Raw genomic sequence first — 14150 nt, forward strand, 5'->3', positions numbered from 1 at the left:
TGTTAGATCACGCGTACGTGAGCTCGTGGAGTTTCGTAAACGCGACAAAGGCAAAATGACGCATGCCCTCTTTCTCGATTCTCCGATGCTGCCCGAAGTAATTTCGGACCGCCTCGTGGGAGTCGAGAGAGAAAGGCTCACATTTGCCTTTTTGCTCTTGAACAACTAATATCCGACCTCCCGTCAACAGGTCTCCACTGGCCACTGCTGACCGCTGCTGACCACTGAACTTTCTGACAACGTATAACGATTACGACTGGCTACTGTTAGTCTCTCCCAGCCTCTGCTGACCGCTGCTGACCACTCCTGGAATTTCTGACAACGTATAACGATTACTACAGACTTCTGCCAGCCTCCGCTGGCCTCTGCTGACCGCTGCTGACCACTCCTGTTACTTCTGACAACGTATAACGATTACGACTGGCTACTGTTAGCCTCTCCCAGACTCTGCTGGCCTCTACTGACCACCGCTTATATTTCTGACAACGTATAACGATTACTACTGACTTCTGCCTGTCTCCGCTGGACTCTGCTGACCGCTACTGATCACTCCTGATACTTCTGACAACGTATAACGATTACAACTTGCTACTGCCTGCCCCAGCTGGACTCTGATTGCCACAGCTTGCCACTGCTAACCTCTGCTGACCACAGCTGACCACCCCTGATGCTTCCGACAACGTATAACGATTACTACTTGTTACTGCTTGCCCCTGCTGGACTCTATTTGCCTCTGCATGCCTCTGCTGGCCTCCGTTGACCTCTGCTGCCCGCTGCTAACCACTGCTGACCACCGCTTATATTTCTGGCAACGTACAACGATTACTATTAGCTACTGCCAGCCTCTGCTGACCTCTGCCAGCATCTCCCGACCTAAGCTGGCCTCTGCCAACATCTCCCGACGTCAGCTGACCATCGCTGACCACTGCTGACCGTTGCTGACAACTTGTGACACGATGTAATATAATATAATATGTTTATATGTATTAAAGTTTTGTGTAATGTAAATCTATGACAATAAATGATATAATTTCAAAGAATTCTATGTATTCTCATCATTTTTTACCCCTCTTTCCCTCTCCAAATTTCCCGCCGCCAGGAATTTCTGCGAATTCCTGGAAATGACGTCATTTCTAAGAATTCCTGAAAATTCTCGGATCCCTGAAACTTACCGGCGTCCCTGAAACTTCTCGGAATCCCTGAAATTTCCAAGAAGATTCAGGCAGCGGCTAAAATTCCGGCCTGAATTTTTCGGCACAAAATTTAAAGAGCTATTACGTAATATTACGTAATATTACGTAACATTACGTAATAGCTCTTTAAAATTTTTCGCGGCCGGAATTTTTCGACAAAAATTACATAATATTACGTAACATTATGTAATATTACGTAACATTACGTAATGGCTCTATAAAATTTTTCGCGGCCGGAATTTCTCGGCAAATATTACGTAATATTACGTAACATTATGTAATATTACGTTATAGCTCTTTAAAATTTCTCCGGCCGGAATTTTTCGGCAAAAATTATGTAATGTTACGTAATATTACGTAATATTACATAATGACATCATTTCCAGGAATTCACAAAAATTCCTGGCGGCGGGAAATTTTAAATCTTTCTGGGGAACTTAGAAAATTTTAAAAGATTCGGAGTGTCTTATTATTAAGGGAATGATTTCGATAGGAAAAGGAGGGTAAAAATGATGAGAACACATAGAATTCTTTGAAATTATATCATTTATTGCCATAGATTTACATTATACAACACTTTAATACATATAAACATATTATATTATATTACATCGTGTCACAATTTGTCAGCAACGGTCAGCAGTGGTCAGCGATGGTCAGCTGACGTCGGGAGATGTTGTCAGAGGTCAGCAGAGGGTGGCAGTAGCTAGTAGTAATCGTTGTACGTTGCCAGAAATATAAACGGTGGTCAGCAGTAGTCAGCTGCGGTCAGCAGAGGCCAGCTTAGGCCAGGGGACGCTGGCAGAGGTTAACAGAGGAAGGCAGGAGTTGTAGTAATCGTTGTACGTTGCCAGAAATATAAGCGGTGGTCAGCAGAGACCAGCAGTGGCAAGCAGAGATCACGAGGGCGAATAGTAGCAAGTAGTAAGCGTTATGTGTTGTCAGAAACATAAGAGGTGGTCAGCAGCGGTCAGCAGAGATGAGCAGAGGCATGCAGTGGCATGCAGAGATCAGCAGGGGCGAACAGTAGCATGTAGTAATTGTTATACGATGTCAGAAGCATCAGGGGTGGTCAGCAGTGTTCAGAAGAGGCCAGCAAAGGCATGCACAGGCAAGCAGAAACCTGCAAAGGCAAGCAGAGACTTGTAAGGGCATGCAGTAGTAAGTATTAATCGTTATACATTATCAGAAATACCTGCAGTGGTCAGTAGCGTTCGGCAGAGGCCAGGAAAGTTCAGCAGAGACAAGCACACGCTGACAGAGATCAGCAAAGACCAACAGAGGTTAGCAGAAGTCAGTAGTAATCGTTATAGATTGTCAGAAATATAAGCGATGGTCAGCAGAGTCCAGCAGAGGCAAGCAGTAATCAGGAGCAGTCAGTAACAGGCTGGGAGAGGCTAACAGTAGCCAGTCGTAATCGTTATACGTTGTCAGAAGTAACAGGAGTGGTCAGCAGCGGTCAGCAGAGGCCAGCGAAGGCTGGCAGACGTCAGTAGTAATCGTTATACGTTGTCAGAAATTCCCGGAGTGGTCAGCAACGGTCAGCAGAGGCCAGTGGAGACCTGTTGACGGGAGGTCGGATATTAGTTGTTCAAGAGCGTGGAGGCAAATGTGAGTCTTTCTCTCTCGACTCCCACGAGGCGGTCCGAAATTACTTCGGGCAGCTTCGGAATAATCGAGAAAGAGGGCATGTGTCAGTTTGCCTTTGTCGACTTTCCGAGACTCTACGAGCTCACGTACACGTGATCTGGTATGTGTGAGTAGGGCACCGGGTGCTGAATCTGATATCTCTGCATCTAGCTTCGAATGCAACGATGGTTTTCGACAAACTTGGACGTTCTGCCGCAGATGGCGGTGCAAACTTATGTGCAGCGGTGCATTCTTTTTTATTATAAAAATTTTGGTATTGTGCAAGTAGTATGGTATCCAGAATAAAATATTACTGTTATTAAGCATATGAATATAAACCAAGAATAAAATAACGAGAATTAATCATTTTGGTGGCAATCAAAATCATTGTATCAGTGTTACATTAATCTTATCATTAATGCAGATAAATAGACTAATACAATATTGATAACAATGGAGTGCAGTTCTTAACATTAAAAATACCATGAATCTAAAATTGTCATTTTTCAAGAATCGTTGGTGAATTTAATTGCACAGCGTAGAGGTTAACCCATCGTGCATTGTCTCGATTCTTTTTGGCAAATATTCTCGTGTTCGTTCTTGATTACAGAATGCGATACACTTGATTTTGCATCACGAGCCGAATGCGAATCGAAATTGTTCAGCTTTCACGGGCATTAGTCACGGAATCGCCGTTTAAAAAGCGCTCGTTTGACGAAAAAAGAAAGCGAGATTGTTTTTTTATTCAAATCATCGAAAGTTCGCCACCTTTCTTTTTTGTTTCACGATGTGCAAGTGCATAAGTTTCACGCGTTCTGACAAAATGGTGTTCGGGGGTCCCGCCTAAAAGAATAACGAGTAAAGAACAATAGATAAATAGATATTTGGGTAACCTTAAAAATCTTAATTTTTTCTTCAATTATGTAAAAGTTCCGAAGCCCCAGAAATCTCGTTAACGGGACTCCCAAGTTAAGAATCATTGGTCTTGCTTTTCATGCTTCGTCTGTCAATAGCGACAAACATTGTTGGAAATTAAATTTAATATTTTTTTGTTTGTATACAGGCTGTTCGGCCACCCCTGGGAAAAATTTTAATAGGGGATTCTAGAAGCCAAAATAAGACGAAAATCAAGAATGCCAATTTGTTGATGGAGGCTTCGTTAAAAAGTTATTAACAATTAAATTCAAAAATTTCAAATCGTTCTGGAAAAATTATTTTCGGTTGCAGGGGTCAATTACAATAATTTTTGGTGAATAGACCTACCCTCGAAATGCTACTCACTTTCTAGAAAAAATTCAGTACGAGCGGAACTTTAAACGTTATTAACTTTTTAATGAAACCTCCATTAACAAATTAGTATTCTTGATTTTCGTCTTATTTTGGCCTCTAGATTCTCCCATTAAAATTTTTCCCAGGGGAGGCCGAACACCCTGTATAAATAATAACTAGTCACGATTAGTAGTTAAAAATAGTATTGATGGCGATCGACAATATTATTGAGAAACTGGATCGATTCGATACTACCGATCGTGTGTTGGACCCTTACGAGAATTTATTGATGAAGAGCAGACACGGTGGACAGCCGAGGTACGTATTCAAAGCACCCGGAAGAGAACGTGTGCTTGTCGAAGTAACCGTATTAACATTCACGGACACTTTCGAAGCGTTGCGCAAATGTAATTTCACAAACGCGCGTGAAACCGTAACTGTCACTTTTGATTGGTAAAATAATTGTTGGTCGAAACAAAAATAAAGCGATTCGGATCGATTTTTACTATTTACTATGGTCTGTGCCAACCGTATCAAAAAGAAACGGAAAGTTACTTGTTATCCTCAATCTGCGAATGAGGGATGTTCGTCTCTAAGTTTGAGGTTATAAGACTTATTAATTTTGAGGTTATGAGACTTGGAAGCGAAGAGGAAAGAAGACAACGATGGAACACGTTAATTTGTTGTGAAATTAGCGAGATTAGTAGTACAATTTAAAGCAATATTTAATATTCTTTGATTATTCATGAAAATTCACTTAGTTTCCATTCGATGATTCCGGATGTTTACACTTTTCTATTTTAGTAGTTTTTCCAAATACAGTATATACCGACGGTATATTTAATTTTTTTTACATAAAATTGAATTCTTCCCAAGATTTATATGAAACATTTAAAAGATCTTTTGTAAATTACGCCTATGTATCGGAACAACTATAAAACAAGAGGTATATTCATTATTATCCATGGGCTGATTATAGTCAAAGACTAATCGGACTTTGAAATGAGAACATAAAACTTAAATGTAAACTTCCATTTAAATTCATTCAGCCATTTATACTCAAACGTATTAATAATATACATATGTACGCTCATACATAGGAATAATAAAAAGAAAAATTTCTTTTTTTCAATAATTAAAATATGATCAGGGGGTCTTAAAACGTGTATTTCCGTAAAATAAATTTTGCAAAATTTTTTTTCCATTATGGGTACTTTGCTTATGTGCGCCTACATAGGTCGGAAAGTAAAAATGCCTGGGCAGTCGAGAATCTCGGCTCGAGATTCCAAATCGTATGCCGTAGACGGGAGGTCGGATTTCAGTTGTTAAGAGCGAGAAGGCAAATGTGAGCCTTACTCTCTCGACTCTCACGAGGCGGTCCGAAATTACTTCGGGCAACTTCGGAGAATCGAGAAAGAGGGCATACGTCAGTTTACCTTTGTCGACTTTCCGAAACACTACAAGCTCACGTACATACGCGTGATCTGTCATCTCTGGTATAAACTAGAGATGCCAGACGAAGACACATTTGCTTTCTCGCTCTTGAAGAACTGAAATCCGACCTCACGTCAACGGCATACGATTCAGAATCTCGACTGCCCAGGTATTTTTACTTGCCTTTCCTTTATTTTATTACTCCTGGTTTCTATTTGCCTCTGATGACCTCTGATGAACAGTGCTGACAAAAGTACAGAACTCCCGACAACTTTTGACACCATACAGCGACTGTTAAAGACTGCTCCTGATTACTGCTTGCCTCTGCTGGACTCTGCTGACCATCGCTTATATTTCTGACAACCTATAACGATTACTACTGACTTCTGCTAACCTCTGTTGGTCTTTGCTGATCTCTATCAGCGTGTGCTTGTCTCTGCTGAACTTTCCTGGCCTCTGCCGAACGCTACTGACCACTGCAGGTATTTCTGATAATGTATAACGATTAATACTTCCTACTGCAAGCCCCTACAAGTCTCCGCTTGCCTTTGCAGGTTTCCGCTTACCTGTGCATGCCTTTGCTGGCCTCTGCTGAACACTGCTGACCACCCCTGATGCTTCTGACATCGTATAACAATTACTACATGCTACTGTTCGCCCCTGCTGATCTCTGCTTGCCACTGAATGCCTCTGCTCCTCTCTGCTGACCGCTGCTGACCACCTCTGATGCTTCTGACAACATATAACGCTTACTACTTGCTACTATTCGCCCCTGGTGATCTCTGCTTGCCACTGCTAGCCTCTGCTGACCACCGCTTATATTTCTGGCAACGTACAACGATTACTAAGACTCCTGCCTTCCTCTGTTAATCTCTGCCAGCGTCCCCTGGCCTAAGCTGGCCCCTGCTGACCACTGCCAACATCTCCCGACGATCGCTGACCATCGCTGACCATCGCAGACTACTACTGACCGTTGCTGACAAATTGTGACACGATGTAATATAATATAATACGTTTATATGTATTGAAGTGTTGTATAATGTAACTCTATGGCAATAAATGATATAATTTCAAAGAATTCTATGTGTTGTCATCATTTTTAGCCTTCTTTTCCTATCGAAATCATTCCCTTAGTTATAAGACACTCCGAATCTTTTAAAATTTTCTAAGTTCCCCGGAAAGATTTAAAATTTCCCGCCGCCAGGAATTTTTGCGAATTCCTGGAAATGACGTCATTACGTAATATTACGTAATATTACGTAACATTACATAATTTTTGCCGAAAAATTCCGGCCGGAGAAATTTTAAAGAGCTATTACGTAATATTACGTAATTTTTGCCGAGAAATTCCGGCCGCGAAAAATTTTAAAGAGCCATTACGTAATGTTACGTAATATTACGTAATATTACGTAATAGCTCTTTAAATTTTGTGCCGAAAAATTCAGGCCGGAATTTTAGCCGCTGCCTGAATCTTCTTGGAAATTTCAGGGATTCCGAGAAGTTCCAGGGACGGCGGTAAGTTTCAGGGACCCGAGAATTTTCAGGAATTCTTAGAAATGACGTCATTTCCAGGAATTCGCAGAAATTCCTGGCGGCGGGAAATTTGGAGAGGGAAAGAGGGGTAAAAAATGATGAGAATACATAGAATTCTTTGAAATTATATCATTTATTGTCATAGATTTACATTACACAAAACTTTAATACATATAAACATATTATATTATATTACATCGTGTCACAAGTTGTCAGCAACGGTCAGCAGTGGTCAGCGATGGTCAGCTGACGTCGGGAGATGTTGGCAGAGGCCAGCTTAGGTCGGGAGATGCTGGCAGAGGTCAGCAGAGGCTGGCAGTAGCTAATAGTAATCGTTGTACGTTGCCAGAAATATAAGCGGTGGTCAGCAGTGGTCAGCAGCGGGCAGCAGAGGTCAACGGAGGCCAGCAGAGGCATGCAGAGGCAAGCAGAGTCCAGCAGGGGCAAGCAGTAGCAAGTAGTAATCGTTATACGTTGTCGGAAGCATCAGGGGTGGTCAGCTGTGGTCAGCAGAGGCCAGCAAAGGCATGCACAGGCAAGCAGAAACCTGCAAAGGCAAGCAGAGACTTGTAGGGGCATGCAGTAGTAAGTATTAATCATTATACGTTGTCAGAAATATAAGCGGTGGTCAGCAGGGGCCAGCAGAGGCTGGGAGGGGCTAAGAGTAGCCAGTCGTAATCGTTATACGTTGTCAGAAGTAACAGAAGTGGTCAGCAGCGGTCAGCAGAGGCCAGCGGAGGCTGGCAGACGTCAGTCGTAATCGTTATACGTTGTCAGAAATTCCGGGTGTGGTCAGCAGTGGTCAGCAGAAGCCAGTGGAGACCTGTTGACGGAAGGTCGGATATTAGTTGTTCAAGAGCGAGAAGGGAAGTGTAAGCCTTTCTCTCCCCACTCCCACGAGACGGTCCGAACTTACTTTGGGCAGTTTCGGTGAATTGAGAAAGAGGGCATATGTTATTTTGTCTTTGTCGACCCTCCGAGGTCTTTACCGTGACTGTCACTTAAAATCGTACACCTAGCGGTTCAGTCGATATTTTTCCAATAAAATATGAAAATTGTACTAAATTATTGAAACTCGTACAGAGGCTTATAGTGTAATGTTTCTTTATTTGTACATAACAACAATACAAAAAACCTTTAATAGTACTCGGTAAGTTAAATAAAAAAAATCAAATCACTATGAAAAAATTATTTTCGGTTGTGGGGATCACTCCCTGCTTGTATTGTTATGTATCAAATAAAGAAACATTACACTATATACCTCTAGGGAATTCACCGGATTTCCAATGTTACCAACAGTCTACAATTTTTACTGACAGCTTAGTCTCATACGCAACATAAAATTTTATTCAATTTACTGAGTACTATTAAAGGTTTTTTTTATTGTTGTTATGTATCAAATAAAGAAACATTACACTATACAGGGTGTTCGGCCACCCCTAGGAGAAATTTTAATGGGGGATTCTAGAGGCTAAAATAAGAAGAAAATCAAGAATACCAATTTGTTGATGGAGACTTCGTTAAAAAGTTATTAACAATTAAATTCAAAAATTTCAAATCGTTCTGGAAAAATTGTTTTCGGTTACGGGGGTCAATTACAGTCATTTTTGGTGAATACACATACCTTCGATTTCCTGCGCATTTTCGAGAAAAAAATTCAGTACGGTCGGAACTTTAAACGTTAATAACTGTTTAACGAAGCCTCCATCAACAAATTGGTATTCTTGATTTTCGTTTTATTTCGGCCTCTAGAATCGCCCATTAAAATTTTCCCCAGGGTTGGCCGAACACTCTGTATACCTCTATACGAGTTTCAATAATTCACTACAATTTTCATGCTCTATCGAAAAAATATCGGCCGAACCGCTAGGTGTACGATTTTAAGCGACAGTCACTGTATTTTTGTTTCTCTATTGGAAAACTCAATATGTACTTCGATAAAGCGATGGCGGATCGTCGATAAGAGCCAACAGGTAGTCGACGTAGGTCGGGGTGGGGGGTGTTGGTGCGTTTACGCGCAACCCGGAAGAAACCGCCAGACAGGAATATCGGTATCAATAATACGCGAACAGGTAGAAATGAACGAAAAAAGAAAAAGAAAAAAAGATCAAACAAAAATAAAAAAAAGACAGCACGGTCGTAACGCGGGACGGAAAGTCAGGGCGAAACGAGTCTCGACTCGCGAACGTATCGACACTCCCGTTGAAGAAAACCGGCGATAGGAGAGCAAGCGAGAAAGGAGTTTCGGCGAAAGGGAGGGGGGGTGGGGGTTGTGAAATGCAAGGAAGGATGCAGTGGTGGTGTGCCGACAGAAACGAATCAGGACCAGTTTCAGGCCTGCACTCACGTTATATCCACCGTTTCTACGTGCCGTCGAGGCTCCAGAAGAGGAACAAGAAGAGAAACGAGAAGAGGAAGAGGAGAAGAGAAGAAGAAAAGCGTGTTCGCGGCCTGTGGGTTCCCCGTCAAGGGTTTCGACGAAAAAAAAACAAAAAAAATAGAAAAAAGAGAAAGAAAAGGACCATGTACTATCGCGTGTTCTCCCTTTTGTTGGTCAGTGCGGTGACCTTGACTAGGGCACAGTTTCGGTGCCCGGAACCAAAGGGCTTCTTCCCCGACCCAGAACAATGCGATCTGTACTACGTATGCCTGGACGGCAAAGCTGAGGAGAAATTGTGCAAGGACGGGCTCGTCTTCAGGGACGACAACCCGAAGAAGGAGCTCTGTGACCTACCAGCCAACGTGCCATGCGGGGACAGAACTCTTCTTCGTAAGTTCCTTTACACATTGGATCAACTCGATAATTCATGAACGCTCTGTATATATTCACTAAATTAGTATTTCTGTATTACATTAAAATCTGAGAGACCAATTTAACATAGCTAAAATTAAATTAGCAAGAAATTAAATTTTTTTAAATATCCAGATGGCTATTTTAATGTGAAATTGACTGAGATTTTTATAAACATTTTTGGTCTGGAATTAAGTTGAATATTTTGTATCTGTATATTGTTTCTTATTTTTTTTTAGATTGTTTAAGAATTTCAGACGTTACGGGAGGTTTATTTCAGCTATAAATAACTATAAAGAAATCGCTTCCGTTCGTTAGGAGCCCATCGAGGCGCGGCTCGTATCGTTGACACTTTGATGACGTGTTCTTGCACCTTTGTGTTTTTTACTGTTACTATAGTTTACGAGATTTTGTATTATGCACCGTTTGCCAATCGAAAGGATCACATTCTATGAACAAGGAAGGTAACATTTACAGGCATAGTTTTTTTTTCTTTAGTTAAGAACGTTTCGATTTTATAGAATGTTCTGGAAAGTCCAAGAAATGCTTTATAAAATTGTAAAAGTACTCTCGCGGAATTAGTAGTCGCAGGCGTTAGTTAATTCTTACGTAAACATTGTGAATTGAAATCCTCGTTTTGTTTTTAGCTATCTGCATTTAATTAACTGTACTGGTTATAATATTAACGGCATTCGCTTTCTTAATGTTCAACGTATATATACGTGACCAGAAATGCATTATATAAACAAACATCTAGATAAATACCAAAGCCTGCAATATATTAATACTGTCGATTATTATCATTCATTGTTACAGTATTAAAAGATATATGTACATATTTAAAAACTTTTCGAAATTGGTTATTCATTTAAATTACCATTTCAATGATACAACAAAAAATAAAATTAGACTGTTCATAGTTTAAAGTGTCCTTCATCGTTAAGCTACTGTTTCGAAGCAAGCTTGAACTGGTTGTATAAAAGGTGTTATAACGTAAAGATTTCGCAAAAAATTTTCCAGCAGAGAATTTGAATCGAATTATGAGACACAATCGCGAAAATATCCCGCGATACCGGGACCATTCCATGGCGTACTTATGAGAAACCAAAGGTGAAAGTGACGTGTACCGATCGCGCACGTAGGAATATTCTGGTCACACTATCTTCTATTTTCGAGAAATTCCGAACGCCGACGTGAACCGCATTCCCAGCGAGCAATACTTGACTACTGTTCGCAGTTAGAAAGATTACCCCCCGAACGATGTTTTCTGCGCGGGAGAAATTTGTCTGGTCGCCCACGCAATACGTTTTTACAATAACAATTCTATTAGAGGAATAGCTTCACGCGGAAATAGGAAACGGTGTTATTTGCGAATTTTTTCTCAAAAATGTATACACGCGATTAATGTTATATTTTAATACAAGATTATGGAGTATATGTACTACACTTTCACATTTTTTAATTTGGAAAATATGGGCACAGTCGATTTGCAAAATATTATTGAGGTTAGGTATCGCGATGCTTCTACGATTATTAGTTTGAGTGCTAAGAAATTTTAATAAATGGGGAAATAACGTTTTAAAAAAATTCTGATTTTTTGGGACTCGCTGGCCGTTCGGAAAAAAGAAGTTTCTGATCTAAAAATGGAACCAGGGTTCCATTTGATGGCGGGAGCTTCGTCTCGGTCTCTGGTATACGACAACGATTAGATCGCGTTTGCAATGTCGCGAAAGATGCGATAAATTAAGGTGAAACCGGTTTATGTCCATGCATTCTTGGTTAAAATCGTTTCCAGACTCGCTTCGATTTTTGTTCGCCGTTTTACTTTCGTCTTCCCGGCTATTTTTTGCCGTATGAATAAATCTGCATGCTAATTCTTATTTCCGAGGACCCACGTATTCGAACGAAAGTTCGACGTTTTTGCCATTGGACAAATCATAACCTCGCAAAGTGTGTGTCGTTAGTTGATGTTTGATGGGTTGCGTTAAACCCTCTAAAATGATATTCTTTTTTAACTCTGGATTCAGAAAAATTTTAGAAACTCTGATAGTAATAATAATATTCTATTAACGGGATAATAAGTATTTAAAGAGATTATAAAATAATCTAAATAACATGGATATTATGTATGTACTATTGGAAAGTGAGATGTTGGGGCCACTGTCCACAAGCTAAACAACGCGAAGGACAAAGGGAATCGTCCGCTTCAATAATAACCAAGAACTTAAAAAGTGGAGGAGATTGGAAGATTCCCCTTACTCCTTGCGTCGTTTAGTTTGTATCTCATCTCTCATCCCATCATACTCACGTGACTTTTACATTTTACACTATAAACATAATGAAACCCACATCACAGTAAGCAATTTATTAACATAGCAATAAAAATGTTGGGTCTGATTTGCAATCATGACCCAACCACGTCCACCTATGTTAGTCAAAGCCCCGTTGCCCAGCGTCCACCACGAGGAGGAGGGGTTGGCACTTGCTGTGGGCTCGATTTGGATGCGATATCTCATCCCACAGCTTTGAACGCCACACAGGGTCAGCAGACTGGCGACACATTTTTGGTTATGTCGTTGAAACCCTGTCTCTGAATTTACCGCCAATTTGCCGCCATGTTTGCCTAACCTCAAAGTCACTGTTAAAATAATTAACCACAATGTTGAATTTCAAAACGCTATACTTTTCGAGTAATGTACGCCGCGTATAAAACTGTTTTCTCTGTAATTCGATTGTTCAGAGGAACCACAGCCGTCCAAAGGATGTCCACGAGCCAACGGATACTTCAAACACGAGGATCCGACCGCTTGCGATCGTTTCGTCAATTGCATCGACGGCGTGGCTCAAGTGATGCCCTGTCCACCTAGCCTAATCTACGAGGACAAAATGTCCAGCTGTGTCTGGCCAGCGGATGCCAGCAGACTGTGCGAACACGTCAAGAGGGACGTTCTCGACGATGGATTCGTTTGCCCCGACGGCGACGTACCTGGACCGCTTGGCAGGATTCTGCCTCATCCCACGTATCCCCATCAGGACGACTGCGCCAAATTCTACATTTGCAAGAATGGCGTGGTGCCGCAGAAAGGACAGTGCGAGCCTGGCACCGTCTACAGCGAGGACAGCTTCAAGTGTATGGAGCCAGAGAATGTTCCTGGATGGTAAGTTCTGTCGTATGTAGTCACGGAAAACGTTGATTAGTTTGTGCAATAGGAGAGCAGACGAACGATACGGGCACGTTACTGGTACGTCACTCTGCCACGATGGCCTAGATGGCGTAATCAACCCTCGGATGGGCGGCCATCTTAGTCGAATTTGAATTTTATTATTTCACATTCCACTACAAGATTTCTTATTGAATCTTTTCGGTTATTGTATTTGTTTATTCTTTATTTATTAATACAGTTAATTTTACAAGCTCATTCGGTATCATTATTATTTATTAGAAATTTCGTGACTTCGAAGGAAATAAATCAAACGATTAAACATAAATATTTTAGTAATTTTATGCGAAGTTAACTACGTCACGGAGTCGTGTGGTAGAGTGACGTCGTACAGTGGCAATAGTAAAGAAAAGAAAGCAAGGCTAATCATTGTTTATTTTTCGTTATTTGCATACTTTGGATACGCAAATATTCATATTCTTATCTTTCCGTCTTTTTTCTTCCTGTTTCAGCGAGGACTACTACAAGAACAAGAACTGAATAAAGACAAGGTGCCAGTTACTCAGCGATACGTCTGTAACGCTTAATTATTTTTTTTTTTTACACTTAGGAACAATAAACCCGTGATACACTTACGTAAATGATTAGCCTTTGCATACACCTCCTACGACAATTATACCTTTCTCCTTATGCAATCGGATTACGCTCCGGAAATTTACGGCGTCGATAACTTTGTTGCGGCTTGGCTGCGAGCGTTGAAAAAATGCGAATCGGCAACCGCAGTTTAACATACCGGGAACAAACTTGCTGCAATTGCAAAAAGAAAATGTCGAAAACAAAGTCCGGTATGTTTCTTTCCCCGTTTACAGGTTGTGAAACAATGATTATTGTGGGATATCTAAATAACGAAGCACATTCCATTAAACTTATGACGTATGTACAAACTTTAAAGTTTGTATAATATTATAATACCCCTTCTTCGGTAATGAAAATTAGGAGATTAAAGTATACAGGGTGTTCGACCACCCCTGGGAAAAATTTTAATGGAGGATTCTAGAGGCCAAAATAAGATGAAAATCAAGAAAACTAATTTGTTAATAGAGGCTTCGTTAAAAGGTTATTAACAATTAAATTCAAAA

At 40.8% G+C, this 14150-nt stretch overlaps 1 protein-coding gene across 1 annotated transcript; it reads left to right on the top strand.

Annotated features, from left to right (window-relative positions):
- Positions 1–9383: 9383 nt before the first annotated feature.
- On the top strand, positions 9384–13638 carry LOC143344438 (protein obstructor-E). The gene is made up of 3 exons (XM_076770494.1): positions 9384–9829; positions 12591–13008; positions 13524–13638. The coding sequence occupies exons 1-3, from the start codon at positions 9583–9585 to the stop codon at positions 13549–13551; spliced, it is 693 nt and encodes a 230-aa protein (XP_076626609.1). The 5' UTR covers positions 9384–9582; the 3' UTR covers positions 13552–13638.
- Positions 13639–14150: the final 512 nt, after the last annotated feature.

The sequence above is a fragment of the Colletes latitarsis genome, chromosome 8 (assembly GCF_051014445.1).
Source record: "Colletes latitarsis isolate SP2378_abdomen chromosome 8, iyColLati1, whole genome shotgun sequence".
Taxonomy (NCBI): domain Eukaryota; kingdom Metazoa; phylum Arthropoda; class Insecta; order Hymenoptera; family Colletidae; genus Colletes; species Colletes latitarsis.